Source organism: Apaloderma vittatum, unplaced genomic scaffold (assembly GCF_000703405.1).
Source record: "Apaloderma vittatum isolate BGI_N311 unplaced genomic scaffold, ASM70340v1 scaffold10237, whole genome shotgun sequence".
NCBI classification, from domain to species: domain Eukaryota; kingdom Metazoa; phylum Chordata; class Aves; order Trogoniformes; family Trogonidae; genus Apaloderma; species Apaloderma vittatum.
This window is the reverse complement of record NW_009725704.1, coordinates 24,806-42,747: the sequence shown is the minus strand read 5'-3', so window position 1 is coordinate 42,747 and position 17,942 is coordinate 24,806. Positions and strand designations below refer to the sequence as shown.

Genomic DNA, 17,942 nt, shown 5'->3' with positions numbered 1-17,942 from the left:
TCCTGGAGACAGGGAGGCTGGATTAAAATGATCTCTAAGGTCCCTTCCAGCCTAGGCCATTCTATGATTCTGTGATCTCCAGATGTTTCGAGGTCACTTGCTTCATAAGGGGATGGTTTTGTGTGGCTGAGATACGACACATGTGGGACAGTTATCCCATTTAAGTTTAAGAAAGCAATACTTGGTCCTTTCTGAAAGCATTGTAGATCCCAGTGGAATACTCACCTGCCAATAAACTGTGTTACTGTTTCTCTAAATAGTGAGAGTGGATGTAACTTAGAACCACCTTTTCATCAGGAAGCCGTCTCAGACTACTTACGCTATTCTTGCCAGCACATGACTTAGCACAGCATTGTGGCTGAGTTCATGGGCTAGAGTTTGCTGCATAAAACTAGCTTATTAGATGTAAACTTCTTTACTCCTAATGCGACACCTGAGAGTGTAAATAGAGTTACAAGAGATGGGAAAACTAGCTAAACTGGTATCGTACTCATCCTCATTTGTCAGTTTGCAGGGTTGGTAGCATCTAGCTGAAGCAGTCTCTCTGCTTTCTTCCTGTGTGAGCTCTGAAGTTTCTGCATTGATGCAGTTTTTGGGCCATAAGTAGCACAGTTTCAGAAGTCATTACAGTCAGAGGGTTGCTGAGTGGCTAAAAAGTAAAAAATAAAAGCCCCCAAATTTTTTCCTCTCTAACCAGTGATTTTATACCCTTATCCCTAAATAACTTACCTAATTCTCTTGAGAGCCTGACCGATGCTTTTTGTTTCGGTAGGTGATTTCCCTTGGTGCTCTGCGCCTCTTCCTCTATTCCTTAAGTAGTTTGTACCTAACTTTGCTTGTGTCAAGTTTTCATCCTCACCTCCAGGGGTGCACTTTGAGACATGAAATTTTGAGTGGCAGGAGTCTGTATTCCCTTCAAACCATTAGGACACTGTATTACTTCAAAGTGTGAAATATAAAATAGTTACCAGAACAGAGGTGATAATGCTTGCTGCTTGCTGTCAGTCATCAACGTGGTAAATCTTCTAGAAAGGTAAAAGGGTTGCTCTGATTCACTTCACAATGAAGTTGCAGTGTGGTGTAAAAATAGAAATGTGCTTTCGTGTGAATGTGACTGTTTATAACACTGTTTGCTACCTCAAAAGATTTGGCTTGTTGCCTGCAAAGGAAAACAGGAGACTACTTTTTTGGTACTTGATTTGTGTTACACAAGATAGGTAAATAAGAGGTGTTATTAAAAAGGAGTCCATGTTCTACTGAGATTGTAAAAGCCTCCAGAAGAGGCTTTTGATGTTGCTGTATGTTATCAAGCTTATAGCAAGTGTATTAATATCGATGTGAAATGGCTTTTCATAAAATTAATTCTTGAATTAAATCTGAATCAGTATTTTTTCTCCTTCCTACCTTTGTACAGTGTGCTTTTGGTTAATAAGCTTTAAACAACACAGCAATATAAGCCCTTGAACTGTGTTACTATTTAGACTGTTTATTTTCCACCTGAATGCTGAAGTAATACAGTCCTTGCAAATAACTTGTGGGGTTTTTGTGTGGTGTGGTGTTGGAATACCCTCACTGTTTTAGTGGTGATAAACGCAAATTTGCCTGGTTAATAACATGATGTGACTTACTCTTTTGGTATAGATATCCCTGAAGAAGAGGCCAGATACTGGACCAGAAAATTAGAACAAATAAATTCACTGGGAGATGATGAGGTAAATACCTGAATTGAAAAATGTGTGTTGTAAGTAACTTGCTTTTATTCTTTGTATTGGATCCCTGTGATTAAGGTAACTACTAAGTGTTCATTGTTTACTAGTCTTCCATGAACTGTTTTCTCAAGTGTACTGTTAGTGTTTTCACATGTTGGAAGTGCTTGAATAGTGAGAACTGTTTTGTTGATGTGCATATACTCAAAGGAAAGGTGATACCATGCTTTACTCAGGAGAGAGTGAAACCACTTTTGGCAAGCTGTGGTAAGTTCTCTTCATTTGTGAAATCAAGTCAAAAAGGACATTCTTTTGGTTGACTGTTTCTGGGAAGAAGACGAAGCAAGATACCGATTCTTTCTTGAAACTGAGGACTGTTGGAGAGGTTAGGTTTGTCCTAATCCTGTTGTTAATGGCTCAATCTATGTGAATTTTGTTTTATAATACCTGCTAGTTATGGCATAGGTTTCCTGCTTTCTCTAGCATGTACAGCTGTAAACTAAAAGTTACTACTGTTTGTTTGTTTTTTATCAGAAAATGTTACATGATTGAAACTTTTATCTTTACAGTTCGTTTTGTGTGCATAATAAGATTTGTCTTCTGTGTAGAAGTTTGACGTTAAAAAAACCCTCAAATGCTCAGGTCTTGATGCCAGCGTCATTGAGTAAGAACATGGTGCTTGCCTGAACTCTTGAAAAGTCTCATTCTCTAGCAAGAAAGCTTGCAAAATGTTCTGCCAGTGACTTTCACAGGTTTGTGTTCTGGAATCTTCTCTGCTCCCTATGTAAGTCTGAGGTACTCAGTGACTTTTTGCCTCAATCTTCACTGACAAGTGAAGCACTGGCACTGCTCAGGTCATGGAAGACAAAGGTGGGGACTGAAAGAATGAGGAACTGCCCACTGTAGGAGAAGACCAGGTGTGAGACCATCTAAGGAAACTGAACGTACACAAGTCCATGGAACCTGATGAGATGTAGATGTGGGTCCTGAGGGAAATAGTGGATGAAGTTGCTGAGCCATTATCTATCATATCTGAGAAGGCATGGCAGTCTGGCGAGGTTCCCACTGACTGGAAAAGGGGAACCAGAACACTTGTTTTTAAAAAACGAAAAAAGGAAGACCCAGGGAACTAGAGGCCATTCAGTTTAACCTTTGTGCCCCGCAAAATCATGGAGCAGACCCTTCTGGAAACTTCCGATGCACATGGAAAATAAGGAGGTGATTGGTGACTGCCAACATGGCTTCACTAAGGGCAAATTGTGCCTGACAGTTTTGGTGGCTTTCTGTGATGGGGCTGCAGTGTTGGTGGATAAGGCAAGAGCAACTGATGTCATCTACGTGGACTTGGGCAAAACGTTTGACGTGGTCCCACATGACATCCTTGTCTCTGAATTGAAGGCATACAGTCTCGATGGACGGACAGCTCAGTGGATAAGGAATTGGCTGAATGGTCACACTCGAAGAGTTGTGAGTTATTTGATGTCCGAGTGGAGACCAGTGGTGAGTGGTATTGTGACTGGGACAGTGCACTCGAGTGCATCCTCAGCAAGTTTGCTGATGACACCAAGTGATGTGGTTGTGGTCGACACACTGGAGGGACCTGGAGAGGTGGGCCCAAGTGCAAGGTCCTGCACCTGGGTCAGGGCAATTCCAAGCACAGACACAGGCTGGGCGACGAGTGGATTGAGAGCAGCCTTGCAGAGACAGACTTGGGGATGTTGGTGGATGAAAAACTGAACATGAGGCAGCAATGTGCGCTTGCAGCCCAGAAGGCCAATTGCATCCTGGGCTGCATCAACAGCTGTGCAGCCAGCAGGTTGAGGAAGCTGATTCTCACCCTCTACTCTGCTCTAATGAGACGCCACCTGCAGTGCTGGGTTCAGCTCTGGGGCCCCAACACAGAAAGGACATGGACCTGTTGGGACTTCAGAGGACAGTAGCAGCAGTTTGTGCCAGGTCCTTCAGTGAAGCGTAGGTGCCCTCTAGTGCTTCACTGAGCTGGTACTGGCTGAAAGATACCCTGAGCTTTGTGAGACTCCCCTTCCCCTGGAGTGCTATCCACTTGCATACTAAATGCATGTTTTTATCAAATACTAGTAAAAAAATCATGTCTCTGTATGTGGCCTAATTATTATGGATGTTCCCTGTCTCCAGTGAGAAAATGAAACGTAAGAACACCTTTGCAGGGCCTGACCCAAGGTTCAACTTGTCCCATATCTGACAGAGACCCAGAGCAGGGATTGATCTCTTCCTTGCATATTCCTGTAGTTTGCAGTGACTTGTAGCTCAGGAACTTCAGAGGCAGTATCGTTGTGTTTAACAGCGATGGATTCTTCTTCTGTGGATGTCAGTTGCCTTTTGAACGCACTTGAGTCAATTTTGTTGTAGCAAAAGAATTAATCACTTTACTTGACATTAACTGAAGAAATACCTTATTTGCTCTGAGCAAACATACCCTGTGTTGTGAAAACCATCTGGAGACAGGTTTATTTGGAGAAATTAAATGACTGACCCTCATTCATCCACTTCATGCCACTCAGCTTTACAGACCTCGCCTTCTTGCATGGCTTTTGGACTGCAGAGTCCTAGTGTGCAGTGGTATTTAGTGAAGGACAACTTTCCCTTTATCTTCTTTTCTGTGCATTAAATTTGGCTATCTCCATTTGATACAATCGGTGAACAGACTGAAGTTGCAGAGAAATATTCAAGAAACAGGGTCATTTTGAGTTTGTATGGTGTATAAAAATGCTTTCCAGTCTCTTTTCCTAGAAACTGAACATTCGATTTTCCTTTTGGGACTGCTGATAGCCCTTGGGCTGATGCCTTAGAAAGAGCAAACTACTGCCATTTTTGGATCTCTGAGTATAATAATTCTGAACCCATTGCAGTCCTGTGCTGCTGAAATTGCTCATCAAGCGACTTCCTTTCACCACTTTGTCAACCAGTCAGTGAAGTGAGATCCAGCAGTTCTTTTTTTCACAGTCCTGATTAACTCGGTGAGTTGGCAATTTGCTGATGATAAGACCAACCACCTTTTGGGATCACTTGTGCATTTTTAAGTAGGACAGATCGGACGATAACTGCAGAGGAACTCTGCAGGTTATCACCTTCCATGTAATGAACCGATCATTAATCCTTACCAAATCCAAGGAGAGTCTGTCTGGTGGTCCTGTTCTGCACAGATTGCAGCACCAGGTTGCCAAGGTTGCCTCTTCCTCTGTCGTCAGACCCTTTCTCCTTGCAAAGACTGTTCTTGTTAATTCACTCGATGTCCCAGTTTTCTTATATCTCTGTGTAATATGAGGCAGAGTAGAATAACAAGATGAAACCACTGGTATACCCCGAGGGAATGCTTTGATGCTGTAACAAACAGCTTTGTAAAAAGTCAAAGCCAGCTAATTGAAATATCTCTATGTTCTCTAATTTAGTATTAAAAGAGATGAAAAATTCTTCACTTTGGATGTACAGTGGATCGCAGGAGAATTTGTAAGTGTTGGCTGGGCAAACATTGTGTTACTGCCCTGCTGGGCACACTAATTAGGTAATGGCTTTAGTCTCCTGCTGCAGTGTTGCTGTGAGCCCAGTTGAGTTTTGAACTGTTGAAGCCATGCTTGAGTGCCTAAATGTCAACAGGCTCTTTTTTTTGTACTCAGTTTTGAGCTCCCATCGCAGTGATGTTGTGGTGTGGAGAAGCAAATGTCTAATTTGAAGTCTCACAATTGGGAATAGGGCCTGTGCTTGTAGTAAGGCAAACTTCACCATAACCAGATGTGCACTTTTTAACACCTGTTTTTGTGTGAAAAAAGAGGACACTTCTGGAAGTGTGTTTGAATGTGAGTATTAAGGAGAATATTTGGTGCCTTTATGTTACCAGGGATGTTTTTGCTTATGTGTGGCATGCTCTTTTTCTTGTGTGGTGTGTTCTACCCTGAAAGCTGTTTCATAAAGTTAGCGTTTGCTTTCTTATGGATCTGTGTTCCCTTTTCCCCCCTGCCCCGCTTTTTTTCTATAGTATTCCTTTCAGGAGGAAGTCCAGAAGAAACCATTACCCAGTGCTGCCTCCCAGTGTTGTAAGTTAAGATTTTATTTCTTCTCAGTATTTTTTACTCTTTGAGTGAACTTTATTTCCCTCTGTGGTTAGATGGTACATCTGAACAATATTTCCTTGTTAGAATTACTTAAATATCTGTGAAGCCAGTAACTTTTGTCAGTTATGGAAAACTGTGCCCGTCAAAATGTTGATCTAAATCTTCTGATACTAGTAAGTGAAACGAGGCTTTGAGTCTTCAACCTGTTTCTGTCCTCATGTGTAATAGGAACATAAAATCTAGGTGTTAAAAGCACCTATATTGTCAGACCCTTGTAATATCCATGAAAGTAAGAAAATACTGATTTTTTTTTTCATATAACTAAGTCAGGCTATGTTCTCTTTAAGCACCATGTGTTGAATATCTTTTTTTATGACTTTGTAATGAAATTTTAAGAGAAAGAGAATAGATGGAGACAGGTACTTCTGGTAGCCTTTTAAAATTCTCCAGAGGTTTGTGTACTTGATACCTAGTTTCTTTGATGTTACTGTTCAGTGCTATGTTGATGGATGAAAAGTATTTTTCCTAATTTCTGCTTATCTCATCTTGCATTTTTCTATGCTTCTGAAAACATGGATGAAAAATAACCTAGGACACACTGTATCTGATGGTCTGCAGAATTAAATTTGTGAAACGCTGCTTTTAATGTACAATAGATGAAATCTCAGTGATGTCTCTTATGAATATTTGCAACAACATTAATAAAAGTCAAGTCTCATAATTTAAACAAATCTTTTATCCTTTACTTCACATCCTTTAAGACGTGCATATTATGCTTTGCAGGCTGTTTGTCCATTAGGCTGATTATCGGATCTCTGTTAACTTTAGCAAATGTTGATTACTGTTTACCTTTTTTGAGTAGAATTATTTTAATCTGTATGCTGTTGTTACCCTAAAACCATCTTAATCAGTACGTAGACATTAACCAATTGCCTAGGAAGTATGAATGTGCTGTGTAGCTGGAATATGTACAAAGCTACGTTGAAAGTATGCTGGCAGTGGTACCCGAGGTAACACCAAATATGTCCTCCCTTTTTTAAAAAAGAGTTTGTGTAAAGAATAAAGTGTTTGGGGTTTTTGTTTGTTTGTTTTTTTGTTTTTAAATAGTCAGAAGGGTACGATTGATTTGTAAAGCCTACTAGTAAGAAACATTGCTGGAGAGTCTAATACGTGACTAAATCATACTGGTGTAGTATGCAGAACCCCTACTGCCAAAAGATAAACAGTCTGATATGAAGGGTTCAAGAAATGAATGTGTTATTTGCCAAAATGACTTTTCTGGCTATGTGCCCTGATCTTTGCTTTTGTTGGAGAGAGGCTGCTTTGATTACTCTTTCAAGTATTGGTTTGTATGGGTAGATTAGGAGGAATGCTGCTATGCAGGGAAAGTAGTCGCACCTGTTCCCACAGCACGAGGCTTTTACATCCTCAAGGTCTTGTAGCCAGTTTCTTCCCTGAAGGACCAACTCAGCTCTTGCAAATAGATATAATGAAAAATAGAACTGCAGCTGCCCTTCTTGTGTGCCTGTCAACAGCCAGCATCTTGCTAGAAGGTGACCTTTTATAATAATTAAGTAAAGGCCTCTGATTTGAACAATTAATATCGCATAAAGATTAATCATTCGTGATATTAAAGCAGTCATTAGAATTGATGTTAAATATTACATAGCAGTACATGGATAACGTATTTAAGAATTTTCTGGTAATTCAATAAAGCTTGTGGCACTGCATGTACTTTTGCTTATCTACTGCCTGAAAGTATCCAACATCTATAAATATCTAATTATTTACATGGACAAATATAAAATAGACATTTAAAGTAGAAATGCTTTTGAATAATGAACTCTCCCTGCATCAATCTGTGTGTAAGAGCTGTAAACTTGCCTGAGTAGTGTAGTCATTTGGAACTCGAGAATTCAACCCAGAAGATGTGCTGATTGTGTCTCCACTGAAAGCTCACCTGACCTTTGCATGTGATGCAGGACCTCAGCTCCTTTTTACATAGGAGCAGGGTGGGTGTCCTTCCCTAACCTGAAACACGTTGAGTACAGAGTGTTCTTACTTACCATGTGGGTAAATAATTGATAGATGCATATTTAGATATAATAAAAATATCCTCAAGAACGTTGGTAAGACTCGTCCAATTTTCCATCACAGTGTGCTATATGAGATGTGATCACTGCTGGGAGCAGGACATAATCAGCTGGACAACGGGCTAAGCGTCTAGAATGAGCAAAAAACCTCCTCAGTGGGAGTAGTTTTTGCCCCAGGAGAATATCTTCCTGAACCCTGAAATATACAGAGTTACCTTAAAACCTGGTGCACTGTAGAGCAAAAGTGTGACAAACCATGTCATGTAGCTTGCATTTCAGGAAGTAATGGTCAAACTGCACATGCCACTGGTGTCCTGCCTTGGCCTCTTGCAGCTGTCGGAAGACTCTTCTGGTTTCTGTGTTCTAGATGGAGAAGATCCTACTCCAGCAGACATGGCCATATTCATTAAAGAGGGAAATACATACTCTTAACTGGTAAAATTAGATTACACTTCAGCATTCTTCTGCCTCTGTGTTTTTCACACGTATCTGTTCCCTTTCTCAAACCACCTTTTCTCGGGGTTGTTTGCCCATCTCCTGCATGGTTGCAACTTGTTCTGTTACCTCCCCTGAGCAGAGAGGGAGAGAAGGATGGGAGCGGGATGCGAGACAAGAGAGCTGGGCTGTGTCTGAAAGCCAACATCTGATCTGTGAGGGTGGGTTTTCATCTCTGTTCGTATGGGGGCTGCTTTGGCATGCTGCCACGGGAAATCTCAACCCAGAGTAGGTGCTCCCGTCTTTCTGGGGATTATGGAGCTTTCAGGCCCAGTTCCACAGCTGCTTTGTTCTCAGAAGAGTCTGACCCATGATTTCTCAGGTAATGCAGGATTTGAGCTTCCTCTCTATTCTTAAACGAAGCAGGTGGGTCTATTCTTGTACACACAGTCTGTTCAAAGCCCTGCTGAATTTGGCACTGCCTGCTTCTTCATCATACTTAGCCATTTCATTTTTACCTCCCAACTTCTGTGCTTCCCTATCTATTTCTCCTGCCCCAGAAACGTCACGTGCTTTCCATTAATTTAAATTCCAGTAATCCCAAGCAATAAGCAGAGCACTATAATGCCCATGGATCCAGTTTTATTTGCATTTCTATTAAATGTAACCATAATTCTTAATTTCCTGATACCTCATTTTTGGGTAACTGCAGTATCTTCGTATTGGCTTTTACCTGCAACCTGAAATTGAATGTAAATTAAAAAGATAGCAAGCTTTTATTGTCTGGAAATTCACTTTAAATGAAGCAGCTTGAAAAAAAAATGACTTATTTGATTAATTTGGCATTCATTGAGCCAATAAGTTCTAAGTTATTTATTGTGGTAGGTATAGATTTATTCTCCTTGTGTGCTCCAGATATTTCTGGCAGTATAAAAGTCCATTGTAATCCGTAAGGGAGTCACTCTGACAATATTTTAAACACAGCTCTGACTTGGAGCAGACACTGTGCAAACTGGGGTGAGAAAGGTATTTTGTTATCTGTGTGGAAAAGATTTGGCGGCCGTAGTTAATGCCAGCTACGGTAAATGATGCATTGTACCTTTTATTAGGGAGTTGGCAGATCTTGGAGAGAGCAGGTTTGTTCAGTATGATTCTAGGAAAAGATAGCCCAAGTGCCACTGAATCAACTGGTTATCTCTGTCCTCTTATCTTTGAGTAATAATCTTTCTGAGAATTCTTTATCCTCCCTTCTCTGCACATATGTTTTTCTTCTACTTCCTTCAGTCTGTGATGGTGTTCTTTTCACACTAAGACCCTGACAGACCACAAAGCACCAGTCTTATATATCTATTTCTCTGTAAAATCCCTGTGTGCCAGGGCTATGGGTTATTCTGTTTTAATCTGGTTTATTCTGTTTTACTTTAATTGTGGGGTTTGCTGGGTTTCTTTTTGTTTTCAGAAGAAGGTAAATTTGGTGCTTGGCTCTGGATTTTGAGTTGGTTCCACAAGAAGAGAAGCAGCTTTTCCAATAAGCTGTTAATACCCACAAGAAGAACTGAAGCTAGCTTGTGAATCACATGAGAGAGAAGAAAGCAAGCCAGTATCTTCTCTAGGAGAATAAGAATGAACCCCAAGTGCTAACTGGAATGTGTGTGTTTCTACCTGCATGCAGAAAAAAGTGCTGCACCTTTCTTGTAGCAGAGCCACAAAGATGCTGAAGGGAGTGGAACATCTCCCTGATGAGGAAAGGCTGAAGGAGCTGGGTCTCTTTAGCTTGGAGAAGAGGAGGCTGAGGGGTGACCTCATTAGTGTTTATAAATACATCAAGGGGGGGGGCCAGGACGACGGAGCCAGGCTCTTCTCAGTGATGTCCAATGACAGGACAAGGGGCAATGGGTACAAGCTGTAACAGAGAAGGTTCCGCAGAAACATTAGGGAAAACTTTTTCACTGTGAGGGTGACAGGGTGCTGGCACAGGCTGCCCAGGGAGGGTGTGGAGTCTCCTTCTCTGGAGACTTTCAAAACCCACCTGGACACGTTCCTGTGTGACCTACTGTAGGTGATCCTGCTCTGGCAGGGGGACTGGACTAGATGATCTTTTGAGGTTCCTTCCAGCCCCTGACATTCTGTGATTCTGTGAAATACTTAAAAGCTGGCAAAACGTTTTATGCACATTTTGGGAATGAGTGTCGTTTGATGCCAGATCAATTTGTTGTATTGACCTTTCTTTCCCACTAGAAGAAATCTGTTTCTTGAAAATGTGCAAGGCAAAATTCCGTTAATACCTGCACATTCACTACTATTTCAAAAGTACCAAGGTCTGACTTGGAGAGGTTTTATTTCTGATGCGCATTAGTTCTCCTTTTAGGAGCGCAGATTCCACTGATGCATGAGGAGGAGGAGTTTTGTCTGCTAAAAACCCAGGCGGTCAGCCTTCCCTACCTGCAGGTTGCCTGGAACAAACCCCGATAACATCCGCACTGATTTTTTGTTTGAAGTGCTGCACTGTGGATGTTGTTATCTTTATGCAGCCATTAATACGTCATTGGGTTGGGGCCAGCAAAACCTGCTGCTAGGATTTCCACAGCACAGGTGCTGCCCTTCCGGCAAGAAGATCAGGGCAGATCTGCTGGAAGGGCCCAAGGAACATGGGTGATTGGCAGGACGTGCATTGCAGCCTATTTCCATGGAATGAAGTCGTAGCCATCCAAGGTTATGTGTGTGCCCCTTTGAGTGTTGCCATCTTGCGCTGTTGTGGAATCCTGTGATTTATTCTAGTCAGGGAAGATGTTGGCTGCCATCCACCAGTGTTTAGTGGGTGAACTGACCCCATAGCACCAACTGTGCTGAAATTACATTCTGTTAAGAGTTGGGTGGTTTATTTTTTGCGGGTTTGTTTGTTTGTCTTTTTATTATAAATGTATAAAGAAGTTATCTGCAATACCAGGCTCTCAGGTTTAGGCAGCATCAAAATGCTTTTAAGGAGGCCAGAGTTTGACTGTCTCAGTGACAAGCAGCATAGTTGGCTGCAATTACTGGGAGGTGATACAGCCCACTTTGTTGTAGAAATATATCCTACATGACTAGATTCTTGTGGTGTTTTTCTTTTCTGGCTGCCAGCCTGCTTCTGCATTTAGAAACAACAGAGGTCAGCAGCTGCCTGCAGCATCTCCAGACCAGGTCAATTTGGGAAGAGTAAGGAAAAGGTCAGTGATTATTTTACACTTGTCAAGGGTAGGTAACCCTTAAGATTGTGCTGCTGTCCTTGAAAAGCTGCACTCTAGTCAAAGTAAAACTACTGGCCACGGTGCAAATAGTAAGCCTCACAGCAGTCCTCAAAAAATGTTCTGTGTAATTTAAAACGAGACACATGAATGACTTTTTTGTTAATTAAGTTAGGCAGAGGGAAAACTACTTTTGTCTGTACAAGAGTAACCATTGTGTGAGCTGTTTTGTGGTAGTCTGCTGACAGGCTGGGAAAGTGAGTTCCTTGGCCTCTCTGCTTCTGGGTGACTGGCAGCTCCTGTTACTCTTTGTTTAGGATAAATCCCATCTGAGAGACCTATTTTCTTGTGGTTTTGCAGTACTCACTGCCTGGGCCAGCTGAAGGCACAATAGGCCTGCTTGAAAGAATGCAGATTCAAGGTCTTGCTCTAAAATGTCTGCCTGCGTTTTTAGGATAGAGCTGCTACTTCAGGATTGGGTATGTGTTAGGAGAAGTACTCGGGGAATGGAAGTTAAATACACTGCCTATATTAGAAGATTATAGAATAACAAAGTTTGACTTACTGCTGAGCTCTACAGGAGAGAGATCTGTGGCTTTGCTGCTGATCCTACAAATACACTTTGTTAAGTTGTTGTTTTCCTAGAGTACATGCTGCATTCTGAAAAGTGTGGACAAAGAAATAAAGCTTTGACTTTTAAATAAGCCCCAGACATAAAGCTCTTCTTGCAATGCTGAACAGTGCTAATACTGACGTGTTTCTCTATAAGCAGTGATCAAAGAAAGTAAATGCCTGGTTAATCACTCTAGGTTCCATAATTTGTTTATTACTCTTCATTAATGCTTCTTTTTTCTTCTACTGGGCATTTTTTTAAGGCCTCTGAAATGTTATTAGTCATCCTTTAATGTCATAGCAATAATAGAAAATTATTTTGAATTTTGTTACCACAGTGGAATATAACTTCTAAAAAAAAAAGATTTTAAACTGATAGAAAAAAAATCATTCGAACATAAGCCATGAATGTGTTCTTAAGCAATGAGACTTGTACTCAAAAGTCCAGGATTAAAGATCAGGAGGAAAAAAAGTATGAAATATTTTAGCTGCTGTAGAACATTATATTCCTCTTTGCTATTATGCAGGTGTTAAGTGATCTGCTGTAGTCCAGTATTATATCTCAGGAGGAGTATATAACCAGCTTTTGGTCCCTGTGTTTACGTCTCCTGGTCGAATAATCTGTGTGACTTGATATCTCAGAAATTTGTAAGACAAGACAGCTGTGTAAAGTATGAGTGCAGTGATAGAAATAGTACAGTTTTTCCATTGTAGATAAAATTGTCACTCTGCCCTATTCTTTTTACTGTAGCTATTGATGGGTTGCACAAACTTGATTTGATGGTGGTCCAAGCGCTACTTAAATTCCCAGCTCTCAGTCTGACTTTATTTAGCCATAGTAAAGGTGGCCAGAAGGGCTATTTCATTTTTGGAAATAAAATACTGCTGAATCACATAATGGTCACAGTTGGAAGGGACCTCTAGAGATCATCTAGTCCAACCCCTGCGGTAAAGCAGGATCACGTAGAGCACATAAATCAGGAATGTGTCCAGACAGATTTTTAAAGTCTCCAAAGACAGAGACGGCCTCCCTGAGCAGCCTGTTCCAGTGCTGTGTCACCCTCACAGTAGAGAAGTTTTTCCTCAAATTTAGACGAAACTTCTTGTGTTCCAGCTTGTGCTCATTGCCCCTTGTCCTATCACTGGGCACTGCTGATAAGAGTCTGGTTCCATCCTCCTTGTGCCCACCCTTTAGATATTTACAGACATTGATGAGGTCTCCTCTCAGTCTTCTCTTCTCCAGGCTAAAGAGTCCCAGCTCTCTCAACCTGTCCTTGTTAGAGAGATGCTCCAGTCCCCGAGTCACCTTTGTTGCCCTCTGCTGGACTCTCTCCAGCAGTTCCTTGTCTCTCTTGAGCTGAGGAGGCCAGAACGGGACACAGTATTCCAGATGTGGCCTCACCAGGGCAGAGCAGAGGGGGAGGATGACCTCCCTTGACCTACTGACCACACTTTTCTTAATGCAGCCCAGGATACCAAACTTCAGCATAAACTGAATGTTAACCTGAAGCAAAATGTGGTGAAAAAGAGGGAGTAGTAAGGAAGGAGAGTACTCTAGTGTCGTGCTTCAGTGCCTTTTCTTGTCTCCGTCAGCATCTTCTGTCTTGTTCTCTTCCTGTACTTTTTCATCTCCTGTTGTGCAGAGATCTTAGCCCTCAGCTGTGGTGCTCCAAAACTGAACTGGAAATGGTGGTGCTTCGTATAAAACCTCCCTGGTAATCCTGCTTACTGAAAACTTGATTTTGTTCTGAAAAGCTGTTCAAAGTTTGTTTTGTATTTTTAAAAGCTTATTCCACTAAATGTTTGATTTTGGGAAATACACTACATTCTGGAAGAATGTACATTTTAGTGGAATCTGAGATCTGTGTACACTGCATTGAAGGTCTTAGCCAGGGCAAAAGGATGTTTTATTAAACCTAGACGAAAGAACTGACCAAGACCTTCCTAGCTCTGTTTGTATTCTATGAACAGTACTTAATCAGCACTAAACATAGTGTAATCTTCTGAGCTCAGTTTACTTTTATAAACTTGTTCAGATGTTCTCTTTATAGTGTTGGCTATAACAGGAGGATTAAATAATTTATCAGCATGACTGTAAGCAGTGGACAGCAGTAAACAATAATGTTCTGACAGGAATAGTAGGTCCTAGGTACTCTCAGAGACTTATAAACAGAAATGACACTAAATGGCACACAGGCAATCAAATTAGACTGCATTAAAAACTTGGAATATCTGCTCTTTGATCCAGGCTTGACAGTGTGAAGTGGGAGGAGGAGTTCCTCCTTGAATAGTTGCATAATTGAGGCACAGAACAAGCATATGTTATGTTCAGCTAACTGTGGGATCTTAAATGTGTTAACGACAAGAATGTTGTAGCTTCCAAGGCACCAGGCTGCTGGCACCGTTTAGTCTTTAATTGGAGGTTTATATGAAACCTCATTTTTGGAGTTCTGAAACTTATGAATACAAAATAATGTGATAACCAAGACACACACTGTTTGTATTTTAGAGCACACAGAGTAACTAGTCTGACTTGTCTGTTTCATCTATTCCAGTGTTAATATATGTTGTTGTTGCATGTTTTTAGAATTACAGCTTCCCATTTTATGTCTGTGTGGACTTGATATTTTCAGGTTGTACAGGGTTAAATGTGTTCCCAAAGGTGATCTGGAAGGAATTATTTCTTAACAAATTGAGGCTATGCATATTATTTTTACGAAGCAGAAAAACAACTTGAAAAGGCTAAAAAGAAATTCTGTTTTCATTAACCTTCAAAATATCAAGACTGTCAGCCTAGGTCTTCTGCGGTTATGCTGAAGGACCGAGATATGTACTGTTAGCTCCTGAATCTTAAATGAAGCAGCATATGTGTTGAATCTTTAATAAATTCATCTTTTATCCAAAATGTTAGACGCTGGAGTGAAGTGGGTGTCAGTAAAAACAAACAAAAGTGGAGTTTGGAGATTCTGGCTGAAAATCCCTTACTCTCTGTTATTGCACCTCTTTTCTGTTTGCTCCTGCAGCATTTTATTCCCAGTTAGCTTCTGATTATAGCATCCCCTGGTTAGCTAAGACCCAACTTCTCAGTGTGAGAAAACTGACAGGGCAAGGAGCTGGTGTCCAAAGGTGGCTGCTTTGCTTGGCATCGACTGCAACTTGTCTCAGGCATGGAAATAACAGTCTCAGATTTGCTTTTGAAACTTTATGTGATTTTCCTGCTGTTCGTAGGAAACTTGGTAGCAGAAGCAAGGATATCACTGTCAGTGCAAGGACTCATGTTGTGGGGAGGTGGTAATGAGACCTTGTACCTGCAAGGCTTGTTTTTAGCACCTAGTGGTTTTCTCCTTGTTGCAGTTTGAAAGCGTGGGTAGCATTGTGCCAACTGTTGGACCATTTACTGTCAAGGAAACAGGGACTAGGAACAGCTGGTTTCAGGAGTCAGGCTTGCTTTTTTCTCTTAAGGAGCCACTCATTCCCTCTGTGCAGACTGCAGTGACTTGTGCTGAGGTCTGTGCAGAGGCTATCAGTCTGGAGGTTTTATCTTTGAGAAGAGGTGCAGGACAGATCCATTGTCTCTGTAGTTTTCCTGATCTGCATGCTGCTTTTGGAAAATTATAGTATCTTCTGATATTTCTTCACTAGTTCCTTTAGGATGTTACACGTGCATTCATTTGTGAATTATGACATGGATTTAACTAACAGGTAATCTGAGTGCAATAATGTCGTACCACTGCGGAGTTTTTCTGGATCTTTAATAGTAATACAGCTACAGACCCCTGAATGTTGGCTTACTTTGCCTCCTACTGTTTAACTGAGACAGGAACCTTTTGATGGAAGGAGGTGCTGAGGTTGCTATCCCATGTCAATGGCTTGAGATTTTCAAGAATAAGGTATACGTAAGTTATTGTTCTGCTTATACGTTAGTAGGAAATTTTCTTCTCTTTAATGTGAACTATTTATAACAGCAAATTAAAGCTTGATTCAGACTTCTGTCAACTGCTTACACTTTTTTTCTCAGACCTCTCCCCATGTCCCTCTCTAAAACTTCATGCTTTTCATGCCTCTTCCTTCCATACTCTTTCTTCAGATTCTCTTCCTTTCTCATCTGTCTTCGCTGAATGTGTTTTACTCATGTTTTCTTTGCCAGCTTGGTTGCATGTTCCTCTTTCTCCTCTCCTTTTCCCCTGAAAAACGCTCAGGTCAAAGCTGATCGTTAGGCAACCCATGGAATTTTGTTGTCATGAAAAACAAGCCTGAGATGATAGCTATGTGGTCAGGGTTGTGTAAACACTGGCTGGTGGATCCTGGCAGACTTATGTCTGGGTACATCTTCATCTTGCCAGCATGGATGGCTCAGATGCATTGAATGTTGGTTTGTCACGCTTCATGCTGTGGACCAGAAAAGCAGCTTTTATCATGTTCTCAGACTGTGAACTGCTGGTGCTTGACTCCATGGTTTTCAGGTTTTTTTCACTTGTTAAGTTCAGTAAACAAGAAAAAAGTTTGTTGTTATTCCTGTAGACAGGAAAGAAATAACCCTTTTATGCTCCGTGGAAACTGCACATGTTCAGCGTTATACTGGTTTAATACGGGTTTCTTTCTAAACCGACCTGATAAAAAAATATCATTGAACTTGTTCCATGCACATACTTGGTCAGAGCTGACTAAAGCAAACATAACATGTGTTACTACTTTTTATCTAACTCCTGTAGGAGTCTAAAGAGAATGACCTACCTTTGAAGGTCATCTAGGTGATAGAAGTACCACCTAAACCTGAGCTGTGGCGGTTTCTGTGCAAAGCACCACATGTCTGTGCGAGAGCCTTGAGTCCAGACTCACTGAAGTGTATGCAAGGTGAACTGCTTTGCTTTGTAAACCTCTTATGTTTGAGAAGAAGGGAGGCACCTGGTTGTAGCTCTCATGCACCATTACTTCCCGGATAGCAAAAGAGAGTTAAAACTTGATTTGCCTTTTTTTTTTTTTTTTCCCCTTTTTTTTCTCTTGGTGTAGTCCACTGTGCATGCTTTTCTTTTTCCTGCTAACCTTTACTTCCCCCTGAGAATTGAAAGGGCAACAGAGCTCCTCTGTAGTACACAGGGATAGGGACTAAACCCTTGGAAAGTGAAGTTACTGACCAGGACCAGTTATGGCTTATTCGAGTACCAATGTGATGGTGATTTTTTAGGACAAAGATTGTTTTTTTTTTTTTCCCCTAACTTTTTTTTTCGATTTTAACAAAAAGCAAGAACTAGCCCATTCTAACTTTGTGAGTCCTGTTAATGCGGGTAGAGGGAGGGATTTGTTGAACTCTCTGAGCTCTCTCTCCCCTGGAAATGTATACCTGTCAGGTAGCTAGAGATGAGGCTGGTAGCCAGGGCAGAAAGCTCTCCCTTGTTCTCTGCCTGCATGTGAAGGATTTGTTTGTTGCTTGCTGTGGTTATGCATCAACACTCCTGTAAACGTCACTTTTTAAAGCAGTTTTTACACACTGCCTTCTAGAAGTGCTGGTTCTGAAGCTTTTCTTGGAGTTGCAAGTTGTGTGCATACTTTCAAGGTGCTTTGAGGGTTGTATGTAGTAGTTGCCTCCATCAAACTGAGTATGACCTTGGGATGACAGCAGGAGTATCGATAAGTAATAACTTGGCTGTCTGGCCAACTTTAGCATGCATTTTTATGCCCTTTAATTTTAACATGGAGAGATTTCCTTACTCTTGTAGAATTAACTTGTGACTATTTGTGTCCTTAGGATGCTATGAGAGCTCTTTTTTACCAGTGTGTGTATCT

The 17,942-nt window shown here is 41.2% G+C and overlaps 1 protein-coding gene across 1 annotated transcript in view; it reads left to right on the top strand.

The window, feature by feature from the left end:
* LOC104276615 (protein unc-13 homolog B-like) overlaps positions 1 to 17,942 on the top strand; it is a gene marked incomplete at both ends in the record, with an annotated part of 55,490 nt that overhangs the window by 14,350 nt on the left and 23,198 nt on the right. Inside the window, 2 exons of the mRNA XM_009873001.1 lie at positions 1,642 to 1,712; positions 5,719 to 5,776. Coding sequence (XP_009871303.1) covers positions 1,642 to 1,712; positions 5,719 to 5,776 — 129 coding nt within the window. The remainder of the gene's footprint in view (positions 1 to 1,641; positions 1,713 to 5,718; positions 5,777 to 17,942) is intronic.